This window comes from Sarcophilus harrisii, chromosome 6, assembly GCF_902635505.1.
Source record: "Sarcophilus harrisii chromosome 6, mSarHar1.11, whole genome shotgun sequence".
NCBI classification, from domain to species: Eukaryota; Metazoa; Chordata; class Mammalia; order Dasyuromorphia; family Dasyuridae; genus Sarcophilus; species Sarcophilus harrisii.
Genome location: NC_045431.1, coordinates 74,975,870 through 74,997,406, shown reverse-complemented (window position 1 = coordinate 74,997,406; position 21,537 = coordinate 74,975,870). Strand labels below are relative to the sequence as shown.

Below are 21,537 nucleotides of genomic sequence, written 5' to 3'. Positions count from 1 at the left end.
GCTTTGATTTCAAGTTCTGGGTATTCCCTTATATGAATTAAAACAAATTTTAACAAAGACCCATTGATTATAATGGCCTGTCTGATCCATTTGTGAGACTCCCTCAATTAGTAGCATTACAGTGAAAAAGAAAGTAAAGGTTAAGAGATTTCAGATTCAGATCCTTACCACTGTGATCCAAGACAAAGTCATCTTGAGCATAACGGAATTTTTCGGGTCCGCAGGCGATAAAAACATCATCATCACCAAAAAAATCTTGTAAGCAAGTAACCTGAAAAAAAACCACACACAACAACATCATAAACAAAACCATAAGTACTTTTAAAGTAAAAACAATATGGAAAATAAGGAGGGAAATGATACTTACAAAAGTAGTTTAGAAGGTTTAGAAATAGTACAAAATCTCAGTATTTTACATAGGAAATGTAACATTAGTTCCTCATATAGTTCTCTAAATTTCTCTCTACAACTTTCTTAATTTGATTTCAGGAGTGATACGCTAATTTTGCCTTTTAGGGTTTTTTATAGCAAAAGTTCTGCTGCTTTTGATAATGCTTTTGAGTTTGGGGCTTAAAATTTAGGGAAAAATCAAGAGCTAGAAGTAGTATTAGAAGGCTGTCAATCCCACCCCCTCATTTTACAGATAGGGAAATGCAGATCCCCAAAGATCAAAAACCCAAGGTCAACCAATACTAAGTGTCATAACTAGAATTTTAACATCAGTCCTGTGACTTCAGATGTCAGTATTCTTTTCTGCTGCACCATGCTGTTGAGATACTGAATCACACTCTCAAGTATCACAACAACCAAGAAAGGCAGATTATTTTATTATCCCTCTTTCAGAGTTTGAGGAAATGGAGACAAAGATTATTACTGACCTGCCCAGAATTAATAGCTCATAAGTATCTGAGGGTACATTTGATCTCAGGTCTTCCCGATTTCAGGCACAGAGCTCTATCCACTGTACCACCTGCTGTCTTTTCTTAGTACAAGACCAATTTACTTTCTTTTTCAGTCCAAAAACCATTCCATAAACAAACTATGCTCAAGACTTTGAACTCTGTACAGGGATTATAATTACAAAAGTTCAACAGTTCTCCTAGTTAGTGAAGGAATTTAACATTTCCATAGATCAGTAAAGAAAAGATATGTGCAAAGAACACAGAGTGATATGGGCTGGAGGGAGGAACTTTAATAACTGAGAGGATGAGAGAAGACCTCTTCAAAGAGATTGTCCTTAATCTGGGTTTTGAAGGAAGTTAAGAGTTCTGAGAGTGAAGTTGGGGATGGAGAGAGCATTCTAAAGATGGGAGACACACTGAAAACTTATATTAAGAATAGTAATAAGGCCAGTTTCATTAAAGCATGATATGTATGTGAGAGGGTACCATTTGTAATCAGGTTGAATCTGGATAGGGAAGCTATGTACAGGTTATCCTCAAGAGAAGTGTTTATTTTATCCTAAAGGCAACAAACATACAGCTAATGAAAATTCTTGAGCAGGAATATCAAGCTTGATAGTTATATAGGGTAGATTGCACATGGGAGAGAAGTAAGGCAGGAAGACCTAACTGAAGGCTACAGTAACAGGAAAGTTGAGAGTTGATAAAAGCCTATACTTCTTGAATTGTGGTATGAATCATAGATGATGAGGGAAACTATCCTCGTTGATGACTTTTAAGGGATTTTTCACACACCAAGTATCACTGAATTTGCACCCAATATTTCCCCAAGATCACTTATAGTATTGACTCTTCCAAGATCACAATGCTCCATGATTACAACTCCATAGTATAACCAGGAGATTAACAGTGTTAATTAAAGAAAGGGCTTTCAAATTGTGGGCAATTTGGAACCACTGAAAAAAAGCATCATTCAATTTCTCAAATTTAGTCCAATTTTTCCTTCTGTTCAATTCCTGTCTTAAATGGATTTATTAAACTATCGATTGGGAATCTAATATTTTTTCCACATGGAAGCTGAAGAAATAAATCAATTTTTACCCTGTGCTTTTTTTTCTTTTTCATTTCCATACGGATCATTTAATTCTCAATTTTGGTAGTTCAAAAAAGACAGGATTTGATTTGATCAAATAGGATTTAATTCATTAAGCAATCTTTCATGACAAACATAAAAATCACATCACTTTGTAAATACATTTATACCCTGCATGGACAACTGTTCTTTTAATTATCTAACCAGATCTCTAATTGTTTTTTTTTTTTTTATTTTATTGCAGGGAAATATTTCATATGATACTAAATTAGCAGATATGTATCCCACTAGAATAAATGATTAAGGTCCTGATTATGCTTGGCTGACAACATTTTACAAATCTGGGGACTGTGTCAGAATAAAAAGGTGGTTCACATTTCTACAACACTTCTACTTAGTGCTTTGTGCCTTGGGTATCAGCTGCTTAATCTATCTTTTAACGATTTTCCCCACCACCGGCAGTTTGCATGTCTGAGTTTGGCTTACATCGAGAAGGCAGCAGGTGGCATGCCTCTCTTAAGTGAAAGAAGAGCTAAATAAAACTGCAAGCTTCAATTGTGCTAAGGTTTGTCTTAATCTGTGCCATTAAGAGTGCACGTTTCTGTGCTGCTTTATGGTTTACAAGGCACTTCCCTCAAAACAACATTCTGAATGACGTGGTTCAACAGTTATCCCTGTAGCCCATGAGGAAACAGACTCAGAGAGGTTAAATAATTTGCCTACAGTCACACAGCTAGTAAGCATTAAAACTGGGGCTTGAGCCAAGATATTTAGATGTTAAGCCTGATGTTCTTTTCATTAATTCATGTTGTCTTATGGATCGTTTCCTAGCCCTTCAAAGCAGGAGAGACGATGGTAACAATAGCTTGCCTTTATATAAGACTTTAAGCATATTACTGTATTTGTGCTTTGTAACAATCCTGCTAGGTAGATACTATTTTTTATAGATCCCCACTACACCACCCTCTAATTTTATACATAATAACAATAGCTATGATTCATAAAACACTTACTATGAGCCAGGCACTAGGCTGAGTGTAACCATCATCTCATGTGATCCTCACAACAACCCTGAGAAGTAGCTGCTATTATCCCCACTGAACAGATGAGGAAACTGAGGCAAACATCCGTGAGATGCCTTGCCAGGCTCACACAAACAGTAGGAGGCAAGATTTGAACTCAGATCTTCCTGCCTCCAAGCCTAGAGCTCTATCCACTGGAATACCCAGATACGTGCTGATAGAAAACAACCGTGTATCCCATTATGACAATTCAGCAAAATATAAAATATTAGACTATTGATAAATTTCTTAAACTGGTATCCATCTGCTGCATAAATTACCAGGAAATCACAGAAAGCCCTCCCACATGCAAGCCCTCCCCCATGCAAGCCCTCCCCGGTAACTTTATTTTTGTTAATTGATATTACTAGGCAGATGCTCGGAGTAATAATGCACAGTGTGCCTAGAATGGAAGCTCTTGCAGAACAGAGGCTTGTCATTCAAGTCTTGTATACCCCCTGCTTAGGGCAGCTAGGTGGCGCCATAGTGCACACAACGGGAGTCCTCTGCAGCGGGTGGGCATTTACAGGCTGTGTGATGCTGGGTGAGTTATTTAACCTGCTGCCTCAGTTTCCTCATCTGTAAAATGGGGACAGTAATATCTAGAGCCTCCCACCACTGATAATGTTGTTCTGAGGATCAAATGAGATAATGTTAAGTGCTTAGCACAGTGCCTGGCACCTAGCACTATATAAATGTTGGTTATATTATTATTATATTATTATTGTTATTATTTATCACTACCATTTCTAACTTTGACATAATCCCTATCCTGGTACAGACCCTCCTCACTTTATCCCTAGATCATTACAGTGACCTTCAGTTGTTCTCTCTCTCTCTCTCAATTTCTCCTCTCTATAATCCATCCTTCACTTAGGAATCAACATAACCTTCCAAAAGTCTGACCAATTCACACCTCACCTTCCCCACTCAATAGACCCTAGTGGCCCCATATTGCAGATTTTTTTTTTCATTTTTTTCACCCTTCCATAACACAGCCTCTTTCTATCTTTCCAGTCTTCACCCACCTTCTCCCATGCCCCCCGCCATGTGCTATGATCTAGTGACATTGGACTCATCGCTATTTCTTACACAATCTGCTTTATTTATTACTGACTAATTTTCCCTAGCTGTCCTTTATGGAAAAATTCCCTTTCCACCTCGTGGTTTCCCTCAAAAATAATTTAAAATCCAACCTTCTTAATCCCATTAGGCTAGTGCCTCCCCTCTAAGATTATTTCACCAAATATAGCTAGCTTGTACACAATTTGTACACTTGGGCAGCTAGATAGAGCCGTGAATATAAACCCTCAGGAAGGTGCATATTTAATCCAGTCAAATCATTTCACTTCTGTGTTGTTTTAGTTTCCCAACTGTAAAATGGGAATAACAATCATCGTACCCACCTGCTTCAAAAGGCTGTTATCAAGATTGAGTGAGGTAATATTTGTAAAGCATTTAACACAATTCCTGGTACACAGTAGGTGCTATATAAATACCTGTTTGCAATGATTGACAAGAGCCTAACTATTAGCCTAATTTAACTCACACACATAATATCTGCAAATCATTTTGAAGGTCTCTTTTGAATGTTAGCATTCAGAGGCACCAAAATATTGACTAGAGATATTTTCCTGGTTGGCACCCTCTCTTAAAATTTCTTTGGGTAGGAAGTCTATTTAGCGGCATTCTCATTTCTCCCTCTGAAAAGTGTTTGGGATGAGAGGTTCCAGCCATTTATCTGCTCGAATTCCTCCTCGGCCAGTGGCCATCTCAGGTGCATGCTCTGTTCCTCTGGACAGCTCCTAGCTTTAAATGTTTTAGCACAACATTAAATAATCACTACCAATAATGCTGATTGTAGAAGCAGAGATCTGAAATACGCCAGCTTTGACTGGGCACCAAAATGCTAAACAATTCAATGAATATGCATGCAGGAATGGATATGGCAGCATGGGAATCAGCTTTGGTAATGAAAAAATAAAAAAGCAAACAGGATGGATTCACCATCATTTGCCGTCTGGCGAGCGGAGGTCTCTGATTGCATCCCATCTCTAGGGTAGCATACGGAGTTTCTGGCGCTGCCTAAAATGGTAGCACCATCTCCAAGCAGAGAAAAAACATTACTTCTGGAAAGAACAGAAGAATGCATCCAGCCCCTATAGTGCTTTTGAAAGCTTAGAGAAAATGAAAACATTATGAGCAGAAACTCATCAAATATTACATATATTTGCAGCTGAGCAGGCACTTAAAAGATTGCACAACAGCAGATGGTATGAACAGGTTTCATTATATAAACAATGAGTAAACAAGGGATGAAATTGGAGCAGTTTTTTCCTCTCCATCACCACTGGTTTATAATTCCAAGTCCATTGTCATTTCTTCCCCACAATGAAAGCCCGTTTTAGTCATGGGCATTGCTATATTTCTTTAACCTGTAACTTGAATATACTCTAGAAAAGGAACACCAGGTGGCATATGTCAGTGAGTTTTATATTCTAGCTAAGGATTCACCAATGGCTAAGATCCACATCATGGAAAATTATTTGCAAGTTCATAGAAAAGGGACTCTTTATACTTTTATTGCTGCTTTAAAAGTAAAACCTTTTGCCTGGATTGTCAGTACATAAAAGTTGCTGGATGGGTCATCTGTGATTCTGTAATGCACAACTTGTGTGACATTCCAACATTTTGATTACTTCAAGATTTCAATTGTGGAAAAATATCTCACTTAAAACCAAATAATGATCAGAGCTGACAACTGAGATCTCCAAAACCTTCACTCATGGAATTTCTTGATTATTTGCTGAAGATATAATAAGAGTTGGCATAATACTTGTATGCACATGCATGCAAGACATATACATATAGAGCAAACAAATATAGGCATTATAAAGAACATGAGGAACAAGCATTAGAAAGTTAATTAGGGTCCTTCAATAGCCCATTTATACATATATATATATATATATATATGTTTAATTCTTATTTTTTCAGAGATTGTTACATCTCAATAAGATACATTAATGACAGAGAGGCGCGACCCAGAGTCAGAAAGTTATGAGTGCAAATTCAACTCCCAACTTACTATCAATGTGATCATGAGCAAACATTTAGTTTTTCTGAACCTTCATTCTCAATCTATAAAATAGGGAAAGCATCTGTAATAACTATCTGACAGAACTTTGTTATACCTCAGTTTCACAAAAGGGATTGCACATTCCAATAGATTTTGGACAAAGAGAAAAATGTCTTTACTAAAGCACAGTATTTTCACCTTTTTTGTTGTTTTGTTGTCCACTGTCATACAAGTTTTAACATATCCTTTGTTAATTAATGTTTGTTGATTTGAAAGGAATTTTCACCAAACATTACATAGCACAGTGAAAGTACACTTTGTGATTTATGATTTCAATGATATTTACAAGGTATCTATAATGGAGTTTCGAATTAGAGAGATAATGACTGCTTTTCTCATTCCTAATGGTGGCACATGTTTATCATGTTAACAGTTTTCAATTCAATGTATTCACTCTTCACCATGTGCAACTTTTAGTGTGGAAAAGAGGAACAACAAGGAAAACAAGAATTTGTTTCTTGTGTTTTCTTTCCCCTTTTGTCTGATTTTTCTTGCAAAACATGACAACTATGAAGGTATGCTTAAAAGGATTGCACCTATTTAACCTATATCAGATTGCTTGCTATCTTGGTGAGGGTGGGGTGAGGGAAGGAGGGAGAAAAAATGGGAACACAAAGTCTTACAAAAATGAATGTTGAAAAATAATGTATTTTTTTCAAGTTTTTTTCTCCTGTCTGCTTTTATTTTTTTTTTTTTTTATTATAGCTTTTTATTGACAGAACATATGCATGGGTAATTTTTTACAACATTGTCCCTTGCACTCACTTCTGTTCCAACTTTTCCCTTCCTTCCCTCCACCCCCTCCCTTAGATGGTAGGCAGTCTTATAATGTTAAACAAAACAATGTATTTATTAAAGTAAAATGTTATTTTGAGAAAAAAAACCAAATGGGACTGCACATTCTAATATTTCATAGAAGGTAGCACCTCCCAAAAAAGCAGTGGGATGGTTTTGGAAAGAGTGTTGGATTTGGAGTCAGAGGATGAAGGATTTGAGTTCAAATCTTTGCTCTGTCACCTCCTCCCTAGGTAATCTTGAGCAAATCATTTCAATTCTCTGATCCTCCATTTTCTCTTTAGTAAAAATGAAACAGCTGGACTCGAATATCCTTTTTAACTTTAAATCTATGATCCCATGATCCTAAATACTTTCTAAGTGACAGATCTAAAGCAAGGTTCAGGATTGAACTTAAGATAAAAATCTCTGTAACTGAAATACAAACAGGATCGTCATTCATTTGCTAATGTGTTCCTGTTTATAAACATCAATTTTTATTCAAGACATATATATGTATATATGCATAACACATCTGAAATCAAGGCTTGGCTTTTCATTAATCAAAATGACTGAAGAATTTAAACAATACAGGGATAATATTAACAATAGCTAAATGAATAATGCAGACATTAACCAGATAAACCCACTTGAAGCATAGTGGACATTACATCTCAGAATCAGTACCATGGATCACTCTTTCTATGGAAAACATAGCTGAGTGTTCCACTGTCATACAAGTTTTAACATATCCTTTGTTAATTAATGTTTGTTGATTTGAAAGGAATTTTCACCAAACATTACATAGCACAGTGAAAGTATACTTTGTGATTTATGATTTCAATGATATTTACAAGGTATCTATAATGGAGTTTCGAATTAGAGAGATAATGACTGCTTTTCTCATTCCTAATGATGGCACATGTTTATCATGTTAAGAGTTTTCAATTCAATGTATTCACTCTTCACCATGTGCAACTTTTAGTGTGGAAAAGAGGAACAATTTCTCTGCTTTATTAATTTAAGAAGTTGAATAGAAGTTAAGAGAATCCAGAAAATAACTGATCCACAAGAAGCAACTTTTAAATATGTTAATATTTTTTAAAATGGCTTGGTCATTTTTCAGTCATGTCCAACTCTTCATAGGGTTTTCCTGGCAAAGGTACTGGAGCAGTTTGACATTTCTTTCTCCAGCCCATTTTACAGATAAGGAAACCAAGGCAAACAGGATTAAGTGTATGAAGTCTGAGGCCAGGTTTAAACTTAGGAAGAGGAGTCTTTCTGACTCTAAGCTGGGTACTCTTATCTACTACACCACCTGGATGTCCAGTGTTAGCTTCTATTTTGCCCCCAAATTAGTGCCTGGTGTAAAAAGTTTGGATGTTTCAGAGAAAAAGAAAAATATCTCAGAAAATTAACAAGTAAGAGAAAAGCCTATAATTATTGAATATATTTTCTAACAGAAAATGATGATAATACTAATAATAACTAGCATTTAATAGTGCTTTAAGGTTTTCAAAGCATTTTATACACATATCATTTTTATCCTCTTAAAAACCTTGGGAGATAGACTCATGTTTAATGCTTTGAAGTTTGCAAAGTGATTTCCATTATCTTTTACATTAGTCCAAATTCCAAATAATTTATATTTTCACATTATTCTCATATGAACCTCATAGAAATCAGGGAATTAAAAGCTTAAAATCTCATTATTATTATTCTCATTTTAAAGATAAGGAAATAGTTTCAAGAGGTTAAAAGCTTCTCTGTGGGTCATCAAGAGAGAAGAAGCTTCAGGGGCCCCATTTGAACTCAGGTCTTTCTGAAATCTCTCAGAGTTATTATGAAGCCATTGCTTCAAGTATTATCAGACTTCATGTAGCCACTTCTACATTGGAAACAACCTTTGTCTTTTTAAAAACCTCTAATTCTTGCACAGTAACTCAGTGAAATTCAGAAAATAGAGTCCATCAGAAAGCATAAATGGAACTTGTAAGACCAAGCCCCTTTGAGCATTCCAATTTTTAATTGCCCTTTCTACTGATTAAAATTGAAAGCACTGTTAGTACCTCATTAAATATTGCTAATAGTACCAGAGGAAAAACCTTAAACAAATTAATAAGGGAAACTGGGAATTACATTGTGAAGATAGGAAAGGAGATAAAATTTACTAAATGGTATTCTAGATAATAAAAGTTTAGTCTTTTTTCTATTTTGAATATATAAGCAATACCATTTTGTGACTTTTATTATTAACAACAACGGAATCAATTTACTATTTAGGTAATCTATTTGTTCTTTTTAAACCAAGAAATGAACAAAAGGATTCAAAACCTAAGATAAGGAAAGGTTTCTTATGCAGTGAAATTTGCTTCAGCAGAAAAAAAAAGTTATAATAACCTTCTCATAACTATCCCTAAGGAAAGCTGTGATTTGTTTTTTATTGTTGTTGAATTTTTTAGAAAAAAATTTGTGCTGTCAGTTTCTATACCTTTCAAAGATTTAATTTACAATTCAAGTGAAACTTTTCCAAAACCCCAGCAATTTTTCACCAAAAAAACAGAATGCTATGAGGCTGAAAAATAAAATAGAATAACAGAGGAAAATTCCTCTGTGCTCTGATTAAAACAAACAGTAGAATACAAGCAAGCCATGTACAACAATCTTATTTTTACAAAACATAGCTAAATCCTTTCAATGAAAGAAGTACCATTTAAAGGCTTTTTCAATAGACACATAAATTAGGTCAAAGGAAGAGGTACCAACTATAATTTCATCATCAAATCCACTTTAATAGAATGCTCCAAACACAGATTATATAACAAGAGCAGCTAGGCTGTGGGATGACTAGAACACTGCTACTACAGTCTTACCAAGTAAGACACTGTAATAAATGACCATAACAACATAGTGCTTCATAAACTCAAAGATCCAAATTTAGGGACAAGAACTCTATCTGTTAAAAATTGCTAGGGAAATTTTAAAAAAGCAATTTGGCAGGAAGTAGATATAGACCAACATGTCATCCTAGTTACCAAGATAAGGTCAAAATGAATATATGATTTAGCTATAAAGAGTGATATGAGATTAAGGAAGCATGGAATGTAAGATCTATTGATAAAGGAAGAATTTATGACCAAACAAGAGATAAAATTATATATTATAAAATGGATAATTTTGATTACCTTTAAAAAAAAAAGGGGGGGGGGGGTTTGTACAAGTAAAGCCAATGCATCCAAGATTAGAGGGAAAACAGAAAACGAGGGGGAAAATTTGTATAGCAAGTTTATCTCGTAAAAGCTTCATTTCTCAAATATATAGAAGGAACTGAATCAAATAAATATATAAGAATATCTGTCATTTCCCAGTTGATGAATAATTAAAGGATATGGACAGGCAATTTTTAAATAAAAATTTTAAACAAAGAAAGTCATATGAAAAAAACGTTTCAAATCACTATTGATTAGAGAAATACAAATTAGATAACTATGAAATATCATCTCTCACTTATCAGATTGGCTAATATAAAACAGAAAGGAAAAATGACAAATGCTGGAGGGAATGTGGAAAAATTGGGACACTAATGCACTTTTGGTAGAATTGTGAATTGATAAAACCATTCTGGAGAGTAATTTGAAATTGCCCCCAAAACTATAAATTTTGTTTACCCTTTGACCTGACGTTACCACTATTAGGTCTGTATCCCCAAAAGATTAAAAAGCAAAAAGGAAAAAAGACTACATACACAAAAATATTTATAGCAGCAATGTTTGTGGGGGCAAAAAATTGGAAAGAGAGGGGCTGTCCATCACTACAGGCATGGCTGACCAAGCTGTGGTATATGATTGTGATAGAATGCTATAAGAAATGACAAGCAGCACTCATTCTGGAAAATCTGAAAAGACTTCTGTGAACTGAGACAAAGTGAAATAAGCAGAACTAGAAGAACATTGTTCACAGCAATAAAATCATCCGTGAATTACTTAGCTAATCTCAGCAATTCAATGATCCAAGACAATTCCAAAGAACTTATGATTAAAAATGCTATTTACCTCTAGAGAAAGAACTGATGAGAAGTCTGAAGGCAGATCAAAACTTACTTTTTTAAAAACTTTATTTTTCTTGGAGTTTTCTGTGTATTTTCTGTCATGACTTAATATGTATAATCTATATTAAATTTTTTGCCTTCTCAAGGAATGGAGAAGAGGAGACAGGATAAACATTGGGAATTCAAAATAAAAGAATGTTAAAATTGTTTTTATATGCAATTGAAAAAAAATGTAAAAAGTTAACAGCAAAAAAAGTGCTATCTACCTCCAGAAAGAGAACTGATGAACTCTGAACGCAGACTAAATACTTAAAAAAAAAAAAAAAAACCTTTCTGCATTATTATATTTTGTGTTTTCTTTTGAAACATGCCTATTATCAGCCCTCTTTGTAGTGGCCAGAAACTGGAAACTGAGTGGATGGCCATCAATTGGAAAATGACTGAATAAATTGTGGGATATGAATATTATGGAATATTATTGTTCGGTAAGAAATGACCAGCAGGATGATTTCAGAAAGGCCTGGAGAGACTTACATGAACTGATGCTGAGTGAAATGAGCAGGACCAGGAGATCATTATATACTTCAACAACAATACTATATGATGACCAGTTCTGATGGACATGGCCATCTCCAGCAATGAGATCAACCAAATCAGTTCCAATGGAGCAGTAATGAACTGAACCAGCTTCATCCAATGAAAGAACTCTGGGAGATGACTATGAACCACTACATAGACTTCCCAATCCCTCTATTTTTGTCCACCTGTATTTTTGATTTTCTTCACAGGCTAATGTCTGATTCTTTTTGTATAGCAAAATAACTGTTTGGACATGTATATTTATATTGTATTTAATTTATACTTTAACATGTATTGATCAACCTGCCATCTGGGGGAGGGGGTGGGGGGAAGGAGGGGAAAAATTGGCACAGAAAGTTTGGCAATTGTCAATGCTGTAAAATTACCCATGCATATAACTTGTAAATTATAATAATAAAAAAAGAAACATGCCTATTATGAAAATGTTTTGCATCATTTCATTTGTATAATCAAAGTCAAATTGCTTTTGTCTTCTTAAGGAGGGGAGTTGGGCAAGAAGGACATAATTTTGAATTTAAAATTTCAAAAAATTATTTGTTACAATAATTATTTACATGTTATTGTGAAAAATTTAACAACATAAACTTTGTAAAAATAAATTGCCATCTAAAATTCTTAATAACTTTTCCCAATATTTCTTAAAGCTCTGAAAAAGTAGCTCAGAATGAAAGATTGCTTGAGGTCAAGCTGGTTTGGAGTGAGGATGACTGTCTTAAGTGACTATGAAGCTGGATTTACAATTTTCATTTTCTTCAAAATTTGGGTTTAGGAATCAGGCATATAGGAAGAAGGCATATAAGGAACATCTGAGCACATCTACTATCTTTGTGAAGTCAGTGGTTTTTGTTTGTTTTGTTTTTGCTAGTGTTCATGCATTATAAGGAATAAGTAAACATTAAAAACCTACTATAGACCAGGAACTTTACCATATTGTAGAGGTACAAAGAAAATCAGTCTCTGACTTGAAGTCTCTAAATTCTAATATAGTCAGTGAGTATATACACATAGGTGTACAAAACAACTCAGGGGGAGAATAACATCAGGAAAGGTCTTATGAAGAAGGTAGCATTTGTACTAAGTTTTGAAAGAAGGCAAGTATTCCAAGATGCAAAGGTGAGGAAGAGGCATTATTATTAGGAGGCAGACACTGAAATGAGATAAAGCATCACAAGTGAGCAAAAACAAGCTGGCCTGTAGGACTGGATGATATGGTTTGTGTATGGTAGTGATATGTAAGAAGGTTGAAAAAGTAGGATGTGGTAAGGTTGTAAAGAACATGAAATGCTATCCAGAGCATAGAATAAGAGTGTGACATGGTTAGATGTGTCCTTTAGGAAAATCACTTTGGGAAATTGTAGAAGATAAACTAGGCAGAATTTAATTAGAATAATTCCTAATTATTATTGGGATCAGGTGAGAATTGATGTAGTTCTGATCTATGGTGATGTCTGAGCGGAGGGGAGGAAAAGAGGGATGTTATGGAAATTGAAAAAACAAGATTTAGTAATTCATTAAATATGTGAGATAATAATGAAAAAAGAAAGATGATTTCAAGGTTTCAAAAACACAATAGGGAGGATAGTGGTGATGTGAATAATAATAGAAGAGGGATAAGACAATAAATCCTGTTATGAACATACTTATGGGTCATCCAGTTTGATTAAAAAGAAAATAGATAGTAGATAAGGGGGACTAGAAACAAGATATACATGAGGGATTCCTTTGCACAGAGATAAGTGAGTCCATGGGAACTAATGAGGTCATTAAAAGAAAGGGTATAAAGAGGAAATAAAAGGTAACCTAAGACATAGTCTTGAGGTTAAACCACAATAAGTGCTCAAGATAAGATTGATGATTCAGCTAAGGAGAGGGAATAGGAATGCTAGGATGAGTGGGAGGAGAAATAAGACAGTAGTATATGAAAATTCCACCTAAAAAAGATGAATATTCAGGAAAATGGGGGAGGGATCATAAAGAATAAGAATTGAGAAAAGACAGTACATTTAGTAATGAAGAGACCATTGATAAAACTTTTGAGAAATCAGTTTTATTTGAGTCATAAGACCAGAAGCCATACTGTGAAAGGTCACAAGAGAAGTAAAAACAACTTAAACAGCCTCTTTTTGACTGTGGGATGTCAAAAAATTGCTTGCACAATTGCCTAGGGCAGCTAAGTAGGTTGCAAAGTGGATAGAGTGCATGGAATCAGGAAGATCTCAGTTCAAATGTGACCCTAAACAATTAGCTTAGCTGTGTGACCCTGGGAAAATCCCTTTACCCATTTATCCCAGTTTTCTCCTCTATAAAATTATCTAGAGAAGAAAATGGCAAACCACTCAAGTATCTTTGTGAAGAAAACCCCAAACTGAGTCACAAAATGTCGAACACAACTGAATGACAATAAAGGCACATAATAGATACTCCCTTATACATTTATTAGTGGACTGAATTTCTAAGATTAAAGTTGAATTAATCCTCCCAATACCTTTAGCTTTTCCCAAAGAGGCTTCTCATATACTTTTTTTTTTTTTTTTTGCTGAGGCAATTGGGGTTAAGTGACTTGCCCAGGGTCACACAGCTAGGGAGTGTTAAGTGTCTGTCACATTTGAACTCAGGTCCTCTGACTTCAGGGCTGGTGCTCTATCCACTGTGCCACCTAGCTTCCCTCCACCCCCCCCATATACTTAAAAAAAAAAAAAGAATAAAAAAGAGAAAAACATAGCAAAACTAAACAAATACAATGAAAAAGTCTGAAAATTTATGCATCAATCCACCCTCAGGACAGGACCTCCTACCTTTGCAAAGGAGTAGAAGGTGGTAAGGAAAGTGTATTCTATATCTCTGGAGTCAGGCTTTTTTTTTTTTTTTTTTTTTTTAATTATACAACATTTACTTAATTGTTCTATAATGGCTCTTTCTGTTTAAAATCTTTTAAGTTTATATAGTGTTTTCTAGGCTCAACTTACTATTTTGCTCTGTATCAGTTTATGATTGAGTATTTGGAACAGACTGATTTTTATTCATGGATAAGTTGGATTTTTTTTTTTTTTTTTTTTTTTTTTTTTTTTTACTAAAAGCTACTTCTTAAATTTAAGTGAAAAACTATTAAGAGGAACATGTATAATTTATATTTGCCATTTGGGATATTGTAGGAAAGTGGTTTATGAAATGGGCCCATAAAACCATGGAAGGGAAAGCTATTAAGTTGCTTTTTAATTTACAATTAAAGTCTAAAATCATTTCTAGAAGATACAGGTTAGATGAAAAGAGATTAAAAAAGATTAAAAGACAGTCTCTTGAGTTCATTCTAATCCTATTATCTTTTTACTGGATTTCTTACAGAGCTGATAAAAAATTCAAATCAGACAATACTAAGTCACAACCAGTAATGCTATCATCTACCCAAGGATTTACTAATTCCTTTAAACACAACAAGGGTTAGAACTTTGGATCCATCAAAAGATTCACCTTTTAACAAAGAAAAAAAATCTGGTGGGTTAAAAAAACCTGTCGCATGGAATATCAGTCTTTTCTAAATAATTTTTAGATTCATATCTAATTATTTTATCTTACTATTACATACACACAACACACATATACATACATATATATATATATATATACACACACATAGATACACACAAACACACTTTGTCCATGAAAAACTGGGATAGAGAAGCTGACTATTGTCTGAAGGCACATGCACATGTAGAAAGAGATTACCCTAGAAAACATTTCCTCCTCTAGTTGAATGCCTTCATTAGTAGAGTTTATCAAAGAAAAAGAAAAAAAATATTAATAAAAAAGAATCACTCTTTTATACTGACTTCTCATCCGTGGAATAACCAACCAGCTTATCCTAGAAAACCTCATGGGCTGTAACCCTACCTCTTCACCACTTTGAACCTCTCCAATTGGAGGGTGAGGCCATGAACTCCAAATATCCATTCAGGGAGTGTTCAGCTCAGATGCCTCCATACCTGCTACGCTACTTGGGGTCTTCCCTGCCCACTTCTCCCAGTTTCTAGTGCCTTCCCCTTTTCAGCTTCCTTTTGTACATTGTTTTCCCTCATTAAGACTATCAAGTCCTCAAGGTCCAAAAGGATTTTTCTTTACTATTTGTGTCACTAGCCCTCAGCACTGTGAGGCACTTAATAAATGTAGTTATCCTTGGGGGGGAGGGGGGAGAAAGAAATCTTTTGTGAAACATAATCATTTTTATAATATTTTTATGATAAATTACAAATTGCTGAAATGAAGACTGCATTTCCTTTTTTTAAAATTCTAAACCTACACCACCAAATGAAATGAGCATTTCCATGCAGTACAAAGCAAAACAACAACAACAAATATGCTGCTGAAGCAACAAGGAACCAATTACTCTAAACACATGAAATAAATTTAATATCTCCAAATATGTCTTGCTTGTCTGTTTCCTAATGACTTTTTTTAAAATGCTGCAATGACTTTTAAAAAAAATGGTAATGCCTCTAGCCCACCCACCAATCTTTCATCATCATTTTCCTACCAAGAAAAATTGGAAGGGGGAAAAAACAACCCTAGTATCAGAACTGCATTTTGTTCCAAAGCCCCTGTCATGTTCAGGTAGGATCAGACCAGATGACCTTTAAATCCTTTCCAACTGCAGAATTCTGTGATTCTGCCTCAGTTACTGCTTTTTGTTTGTTTCAATAAGGAACGTAACAAGGAACATAATGATGGGGAGGGGGAGGGATATTCAGATATTCAAAAGAAAAAAATATTTAAGACAATCAACCTCAATAGAAAAGGGGACCCTTTAATACACACACACATTCAGGACATAGTGAGCTGCTTGGAAAATTATCCACCTATGGTTTTTGTAAAGGAACAAGGAAAGACTTTTAACTTCTCCATAGAAAAACTATTCTGATGCCTGTTTCAGTGATTTTGTAAGTGACTGAAAAAGAAATCCTAAATCTTATACTATAACCACCAGAGTTAAATTTCAAGAGAGCCAGACTCTTTTGAAAAAGGATGCTTGAATTCCTCTCAACTTCTCCTGTTATGCTTGGGGATTTCCTCCCAATACTGTTGTGTTCTTTAAGAGATAGAAAGACAGACAGACAGACAGACAGCTAGCTTCTCCTTGATAGCAAACTCCCTCCATAAAACGCCCCTAAATGCCTACACCTGGAATTAGAGTTCAGTCAAACCTGGGAAAACAAAGAGCTTGGTAAATATCGTGCCTGAGCCCAAGTTCCCTTTCTTTCCTCTCCCTTCACAATGAAATTAGCATAAATTTCTGGCTTTGTTCCTCGTCAACTCCAGCAGCCCAGGGAGAGGGGTTGGCTACTACAGTCTACCGGGGGAGGACACAGAATAGCAATGATTTTCAGCTCCTGTAAAACTATTCATTGAAAGGCTCCCAGGCCAGCAGTTACCATGGAAACAGAACTGAAGCTAAAAGGAGACAGGACTTACAGTAAGGGCTTCTCAATAGGTTCCCAACACTCGTTTCCTTCCATTATGGGGCACAAATGACACTGGGCAATCTTCCCTCCCCCACTGCAGAGCTGGGACCAGGAATTACAGCAGCCCACAAACCTGTTTTCCTCTCCGGTGGCAAGCACATCCTTTTTGCACTGTACAGACAAGGAATTTGAGACTCAGGCACATTAAAGAATTGGTGGTTTAAGCAATTGAAACCAAGCTTTCCGAGTCTATTGCTCTTTCCATTTTATCATGCTGCCAGAAATAAGGGCTTTCTCCAAAGACAGCAAAATGTACACCTCCCAGTGAGTATAGTGCTATGTGCTTCTCACCTCTTGCCAGCAGCCACAGCTTAAAGAAGTTCCCACTTTGCCCACTGTCTCTCCCTTGAGTCTGGAACAAATGTAATCTTGAAAGCAGTAAGTCTTTTGTTTCTTTGTTTCTCTAGCACAGCACACAGTAGGTGATTAACGAATGCCTGTGGATCCATTGTCTTATGTTCCTTACCATTCTCACTAGTATGAGATCTTAGTGGAAAGGGAAACTTTTTGAAATATAACTTTGCTTTAAAAACATTTTAATCTTATTTTTGAATTTTCTACTTTTAATGAGTCACTAAAATAATTTTTCAACAAAGAATAAGGTCATATGTAATGATCTGATATACTCTCGAGTTTCCATTTAAGATAAATTTCTTGAGGTCATAAACTAACTGTCCTTTATCTTTGCATCTCTAGCACCTAGCTGAGCATTTGCTAAAAAACATAATTCATGAAAATAAAACATAATAGATGCTTCATGAACATAAGTATTAGGAGAACAACCATTTCTTCAACTAAAAAAATCTTTTGATGTATTCACAGAATTACTACATTGAATGAAGCAAAACTGAAAATCCAGGGATTATTCATTCACAAAGGCATTGTCTATTTTTTACTCCAATCAGCTTTATTCACCACCATGTACTAGTAGCTGTGTTGTAGGTTTGCAGATGGAGAAGACGCTAATTCAACTCTCCATAGATTAACAGATGCTTAATAAATTCTAGTCAACTAAGTGACACACCCTTGCTAGGACCACAAAAGAATCTCCACACATGCCATTGTTTAAATACTATCCTTTCAAATGCTTAAAGACCTTCATTTATATGACAGATCAAATGACTTTTCAAAAAAGCCTTCCTAGACACTCTTTCACACTAGGAAGAAAAATTCCTAGTTATGAATTCTGTCCAAGTACAAATCTGTGAGCCTTGTAGGATTTTTTTCTCTACAAGTTTAATTTCTTTTAAAAATGAATTTGTATAAATCCCCAGAGAGAGACAGAGATAGGGTGTGGGGAAAGGGAGGGAGGGAAGAAGAGAAGGAGGAAGAGAGGGAGAATGTGTAATGCATTTAAGACCTTCAGTGGCATGGTATTCATTTTGAATTAAATAAAGCCATCCCATCAATTGGAGAATGGCTGAATAAATTGTGGTATATGAATGTTATGGAATAATATTGTTCTGTAAGAAATGACCAGCAGGATGATTTTAGAGAGGACTGGAGAGACTTACATGAATTGATGCTGAGTGAAATGAGCAGAACCAACAAAATTAAACGATGATCAATTCTGACTGACATGGCTCTCTTCAACAATGAGATGATTCAAACCAGTTCCAATTGTTCAGTAATGAAGAAAATCAGCTACACCCAGAGAGAGAACTATGGGAAAAGAGTGTGGACCACAACATAGCATTTCCATCTTTATTGTTTACTTGCATTTTTGTTTTTCTTCTCAGGTTTTTTCTTTCTTTCTAGATCCGATTTTTCTTATGTAGCAAGATAACTATAAATATGTGTATATATATATATATATATATATATATATATATATTGTATTTAACATATATTTTAACATATTTAACATGTATTGAAGTACCTGCTATCTAGGGGAGGAGGTGGGGGGAAAGAAGGGAAAAGTTGGAACAGAAGGTTTTGCATTACCCATACATATGTTTTGTAAATAAAAAGCTATAATAATATTTAAAAAAGAATTAAGCAGAAAAAAAAAGAGTAAAGGCACCTACAATAAAGGCTCAAAACCTCAGAAGAATATATAAAAGATACAATTTTCAAATTTGCCAAATGCCTTGTGTTTCTTCTTCCCGCCCCAAAAGAAATTGTTCAAATCAACCATCCTAAAGTGAAATGAGACCTTGTAGGTGGAGTTTATCTTATCAATAAGGACTAATTATCACTTCTCTTATACAGGATCTGGTTCAGTCAAATAAGCGTTCTCATCATCAAGACACTATCCTAGTGTCTGACAGTGCAAATGTTAAGAACAAGCTAAAGCATAATTGATCATGCTACATTGGGGGAGCTACCAGCAAGCCCCTGGAACAGCTCTGTACCATTATACACAGCATCCATATTCCAGATGGCCTTGGTACCATAATTAAGAAAATATCCTTCATGGTTTCCATAGAGTCCGTTGCTACAACATCCCATTCAGCAAACAAGTTCACAGGGGTTTATATCGAGAGCTGGAAGGGACTTGAGGCAAAGGAATGATTGCCAATTGCCAAATTTTCAGCCAGAAGTTTTTACACTTCAGAAATCCACAGGGTTTGGTTTATTGCTTTGTTAAATTCTACTCTTAAGAAATTGATAGAGACTGTATAAATAATACAAATTAAACTTAACATTGTGCTATGAGATAAATCCATCTGAAGAAAGCTATCTTCAGAACCATTATTTTACAAAAGAGGAAAATCAGCCTAAAGTATTTAAGTGACTTCTCCAAGATCATACAAATTATGGGAAAGATGAGATTTGAACTCATGTCTCTTGGCGCCATGATGGAGTGCTTCACTTTGATATCAATGGGGACAAGAGTAGATTCCCAAAATTCCAAAGAAATGGATGTGTACCTGGGGGATAGAGACAGTTTTAGAAAGCTTTTATACTTTGGGACCCTTAATCAGCCTCTTATTATTATCCTTTGTGACCCAGAAAGGAATAAAGGAGTTCTTAACCTTTCCTTTTGGCCTTTGGTTTAGAACCTTTTCTCAAAATAATGTTTTAAAGTGTAAAAAAATAAAATGCACAGGACTGTAAAACAATCTACACTGAAATAAAGATGTAACTTTTTTCCCATCCAAGTTCACAGTCCCTCTGAAACCTATTCACAGACTTCTGAGCATCCATGGGCCCCAGATTAACAATTGTTGATTTAGTTGTTGCCAGTGTTCAACACAACTACTTTTCTCATGCAATGACGTGGCTCCTCTTCTGCTTCCTGACCATTACTCATTAACATTCTTGTGCTATTTAAAGGCTGGCATAACCTGCGCCCCTCCTACCTTTCCAGCCTTTTTAACACCTTATTCCTCTCCACATGGTTTATGATCAGTGATACTGACCTCTTTGCTATTCCCCACAAAAGATATTTCAGCTTCTCCCTCTGTGGATTTATTGTTGGCTCCCATGCCTGGAATTCTCTCTTTCACAACTCCTCCTCCTGGATACCGTGGCTTACTTCAAACATCAGCTAAAATCCCATTTTTCACAAAAAGTCTTTTTTGGACCCCCTAAATAAATGCTAGTGTCTTCTCTCTGTGATTATCTCCAATTTATTCTACCTACATCTTGTTTTTTCCTAATCTTTGTCTGTGTTTGCTGCATTCTTGAGGACTGAGACTGTCTGTCTTTGTATCTTTGTAATTATCAGTGTCCAGTCTATAGCCTGTACTTGTTGATTTGACTGGTTTTTGCCTTCCCAGTTAAACTGAAAACTCAAGAGTAGGCACCATGTAACTGAAGATGAATAGATCATAGATTTGGAGTTGGAAGAAACGTTAAGGGTCATGTTCCAAATCTAGGATTTGATCCCAAATCCTCTGGCTACAAATACAAAAGCCTTTTCACTAATGCTACACTGTACCTCTCTGTATTTTCTTGTATATCTTCACATCACAATGTATTGATCTATGAAAAGTAGATCCTAATGAAATACTTACTGTGTTTCATTTCAATAGCAAAGGACATGGTAGCATCCAGAGAAAGGATGAAAATTCCAGAGGTTTCAATTTAGATAGGAAAAATGACACTGAAATTAAATAATCTCAAAGATTTATCTTTGCCTAAGAAACTGCAGGATTTACTGAACTGTTGAAAACTAGGAAGAATGGCAAGAAGTTGAAGTGAACACTCCTTCTCACTCCTCTGTTTCAAAACTAGCACAAAAAAGTAGGCAAAGGCAATATTTTTGGAGAAAATATGCATAGACTACTAAATATCTAATATTTACATATTGTAAAAATGTTAATAGTTTTAATTTTAAGATTTTGTCTGAAATAATTTTGGATAATAATTGGAAATGTTTCAAATATTAGTATTTCTTGTGCATGTTGCATTTGCAATGATAATAATGCACTTTCCCACAGTACAATTTAACAATGCATA

General features: G+C 35.1%; 1 protein-coding gene across 5 annotated transcripts in view; it reads right to left on the bottom strand.

Annotated features, from left to right (window-relative positions):
* The window catches only part of DCLK2 (doublecortin like kinase 2), a 201,068-nt gene that overhangs the window by 75,739 nt on the left and 103,792 nt on the right, over positions 1 to 21,537 (bottom strand). For all 5 annotated transcript variants that reach the window (XR_004230353.1, XR_004230354.1, XM_031943311.1 and 2 more), the window contains exon 3: positions 169 to 271. Coding sequence is in view for 3 of the 5 variants with exons in the window: in XM_031943311.1 (XP_031799171.1) it covers positions 169 to 271 (103 nt within the window). In the remaining 2 variants the exon portion in view is untranslated. The remainder of the gene's footprint in view (positions 1 to 168; positions 272 to 21,537) is intronic.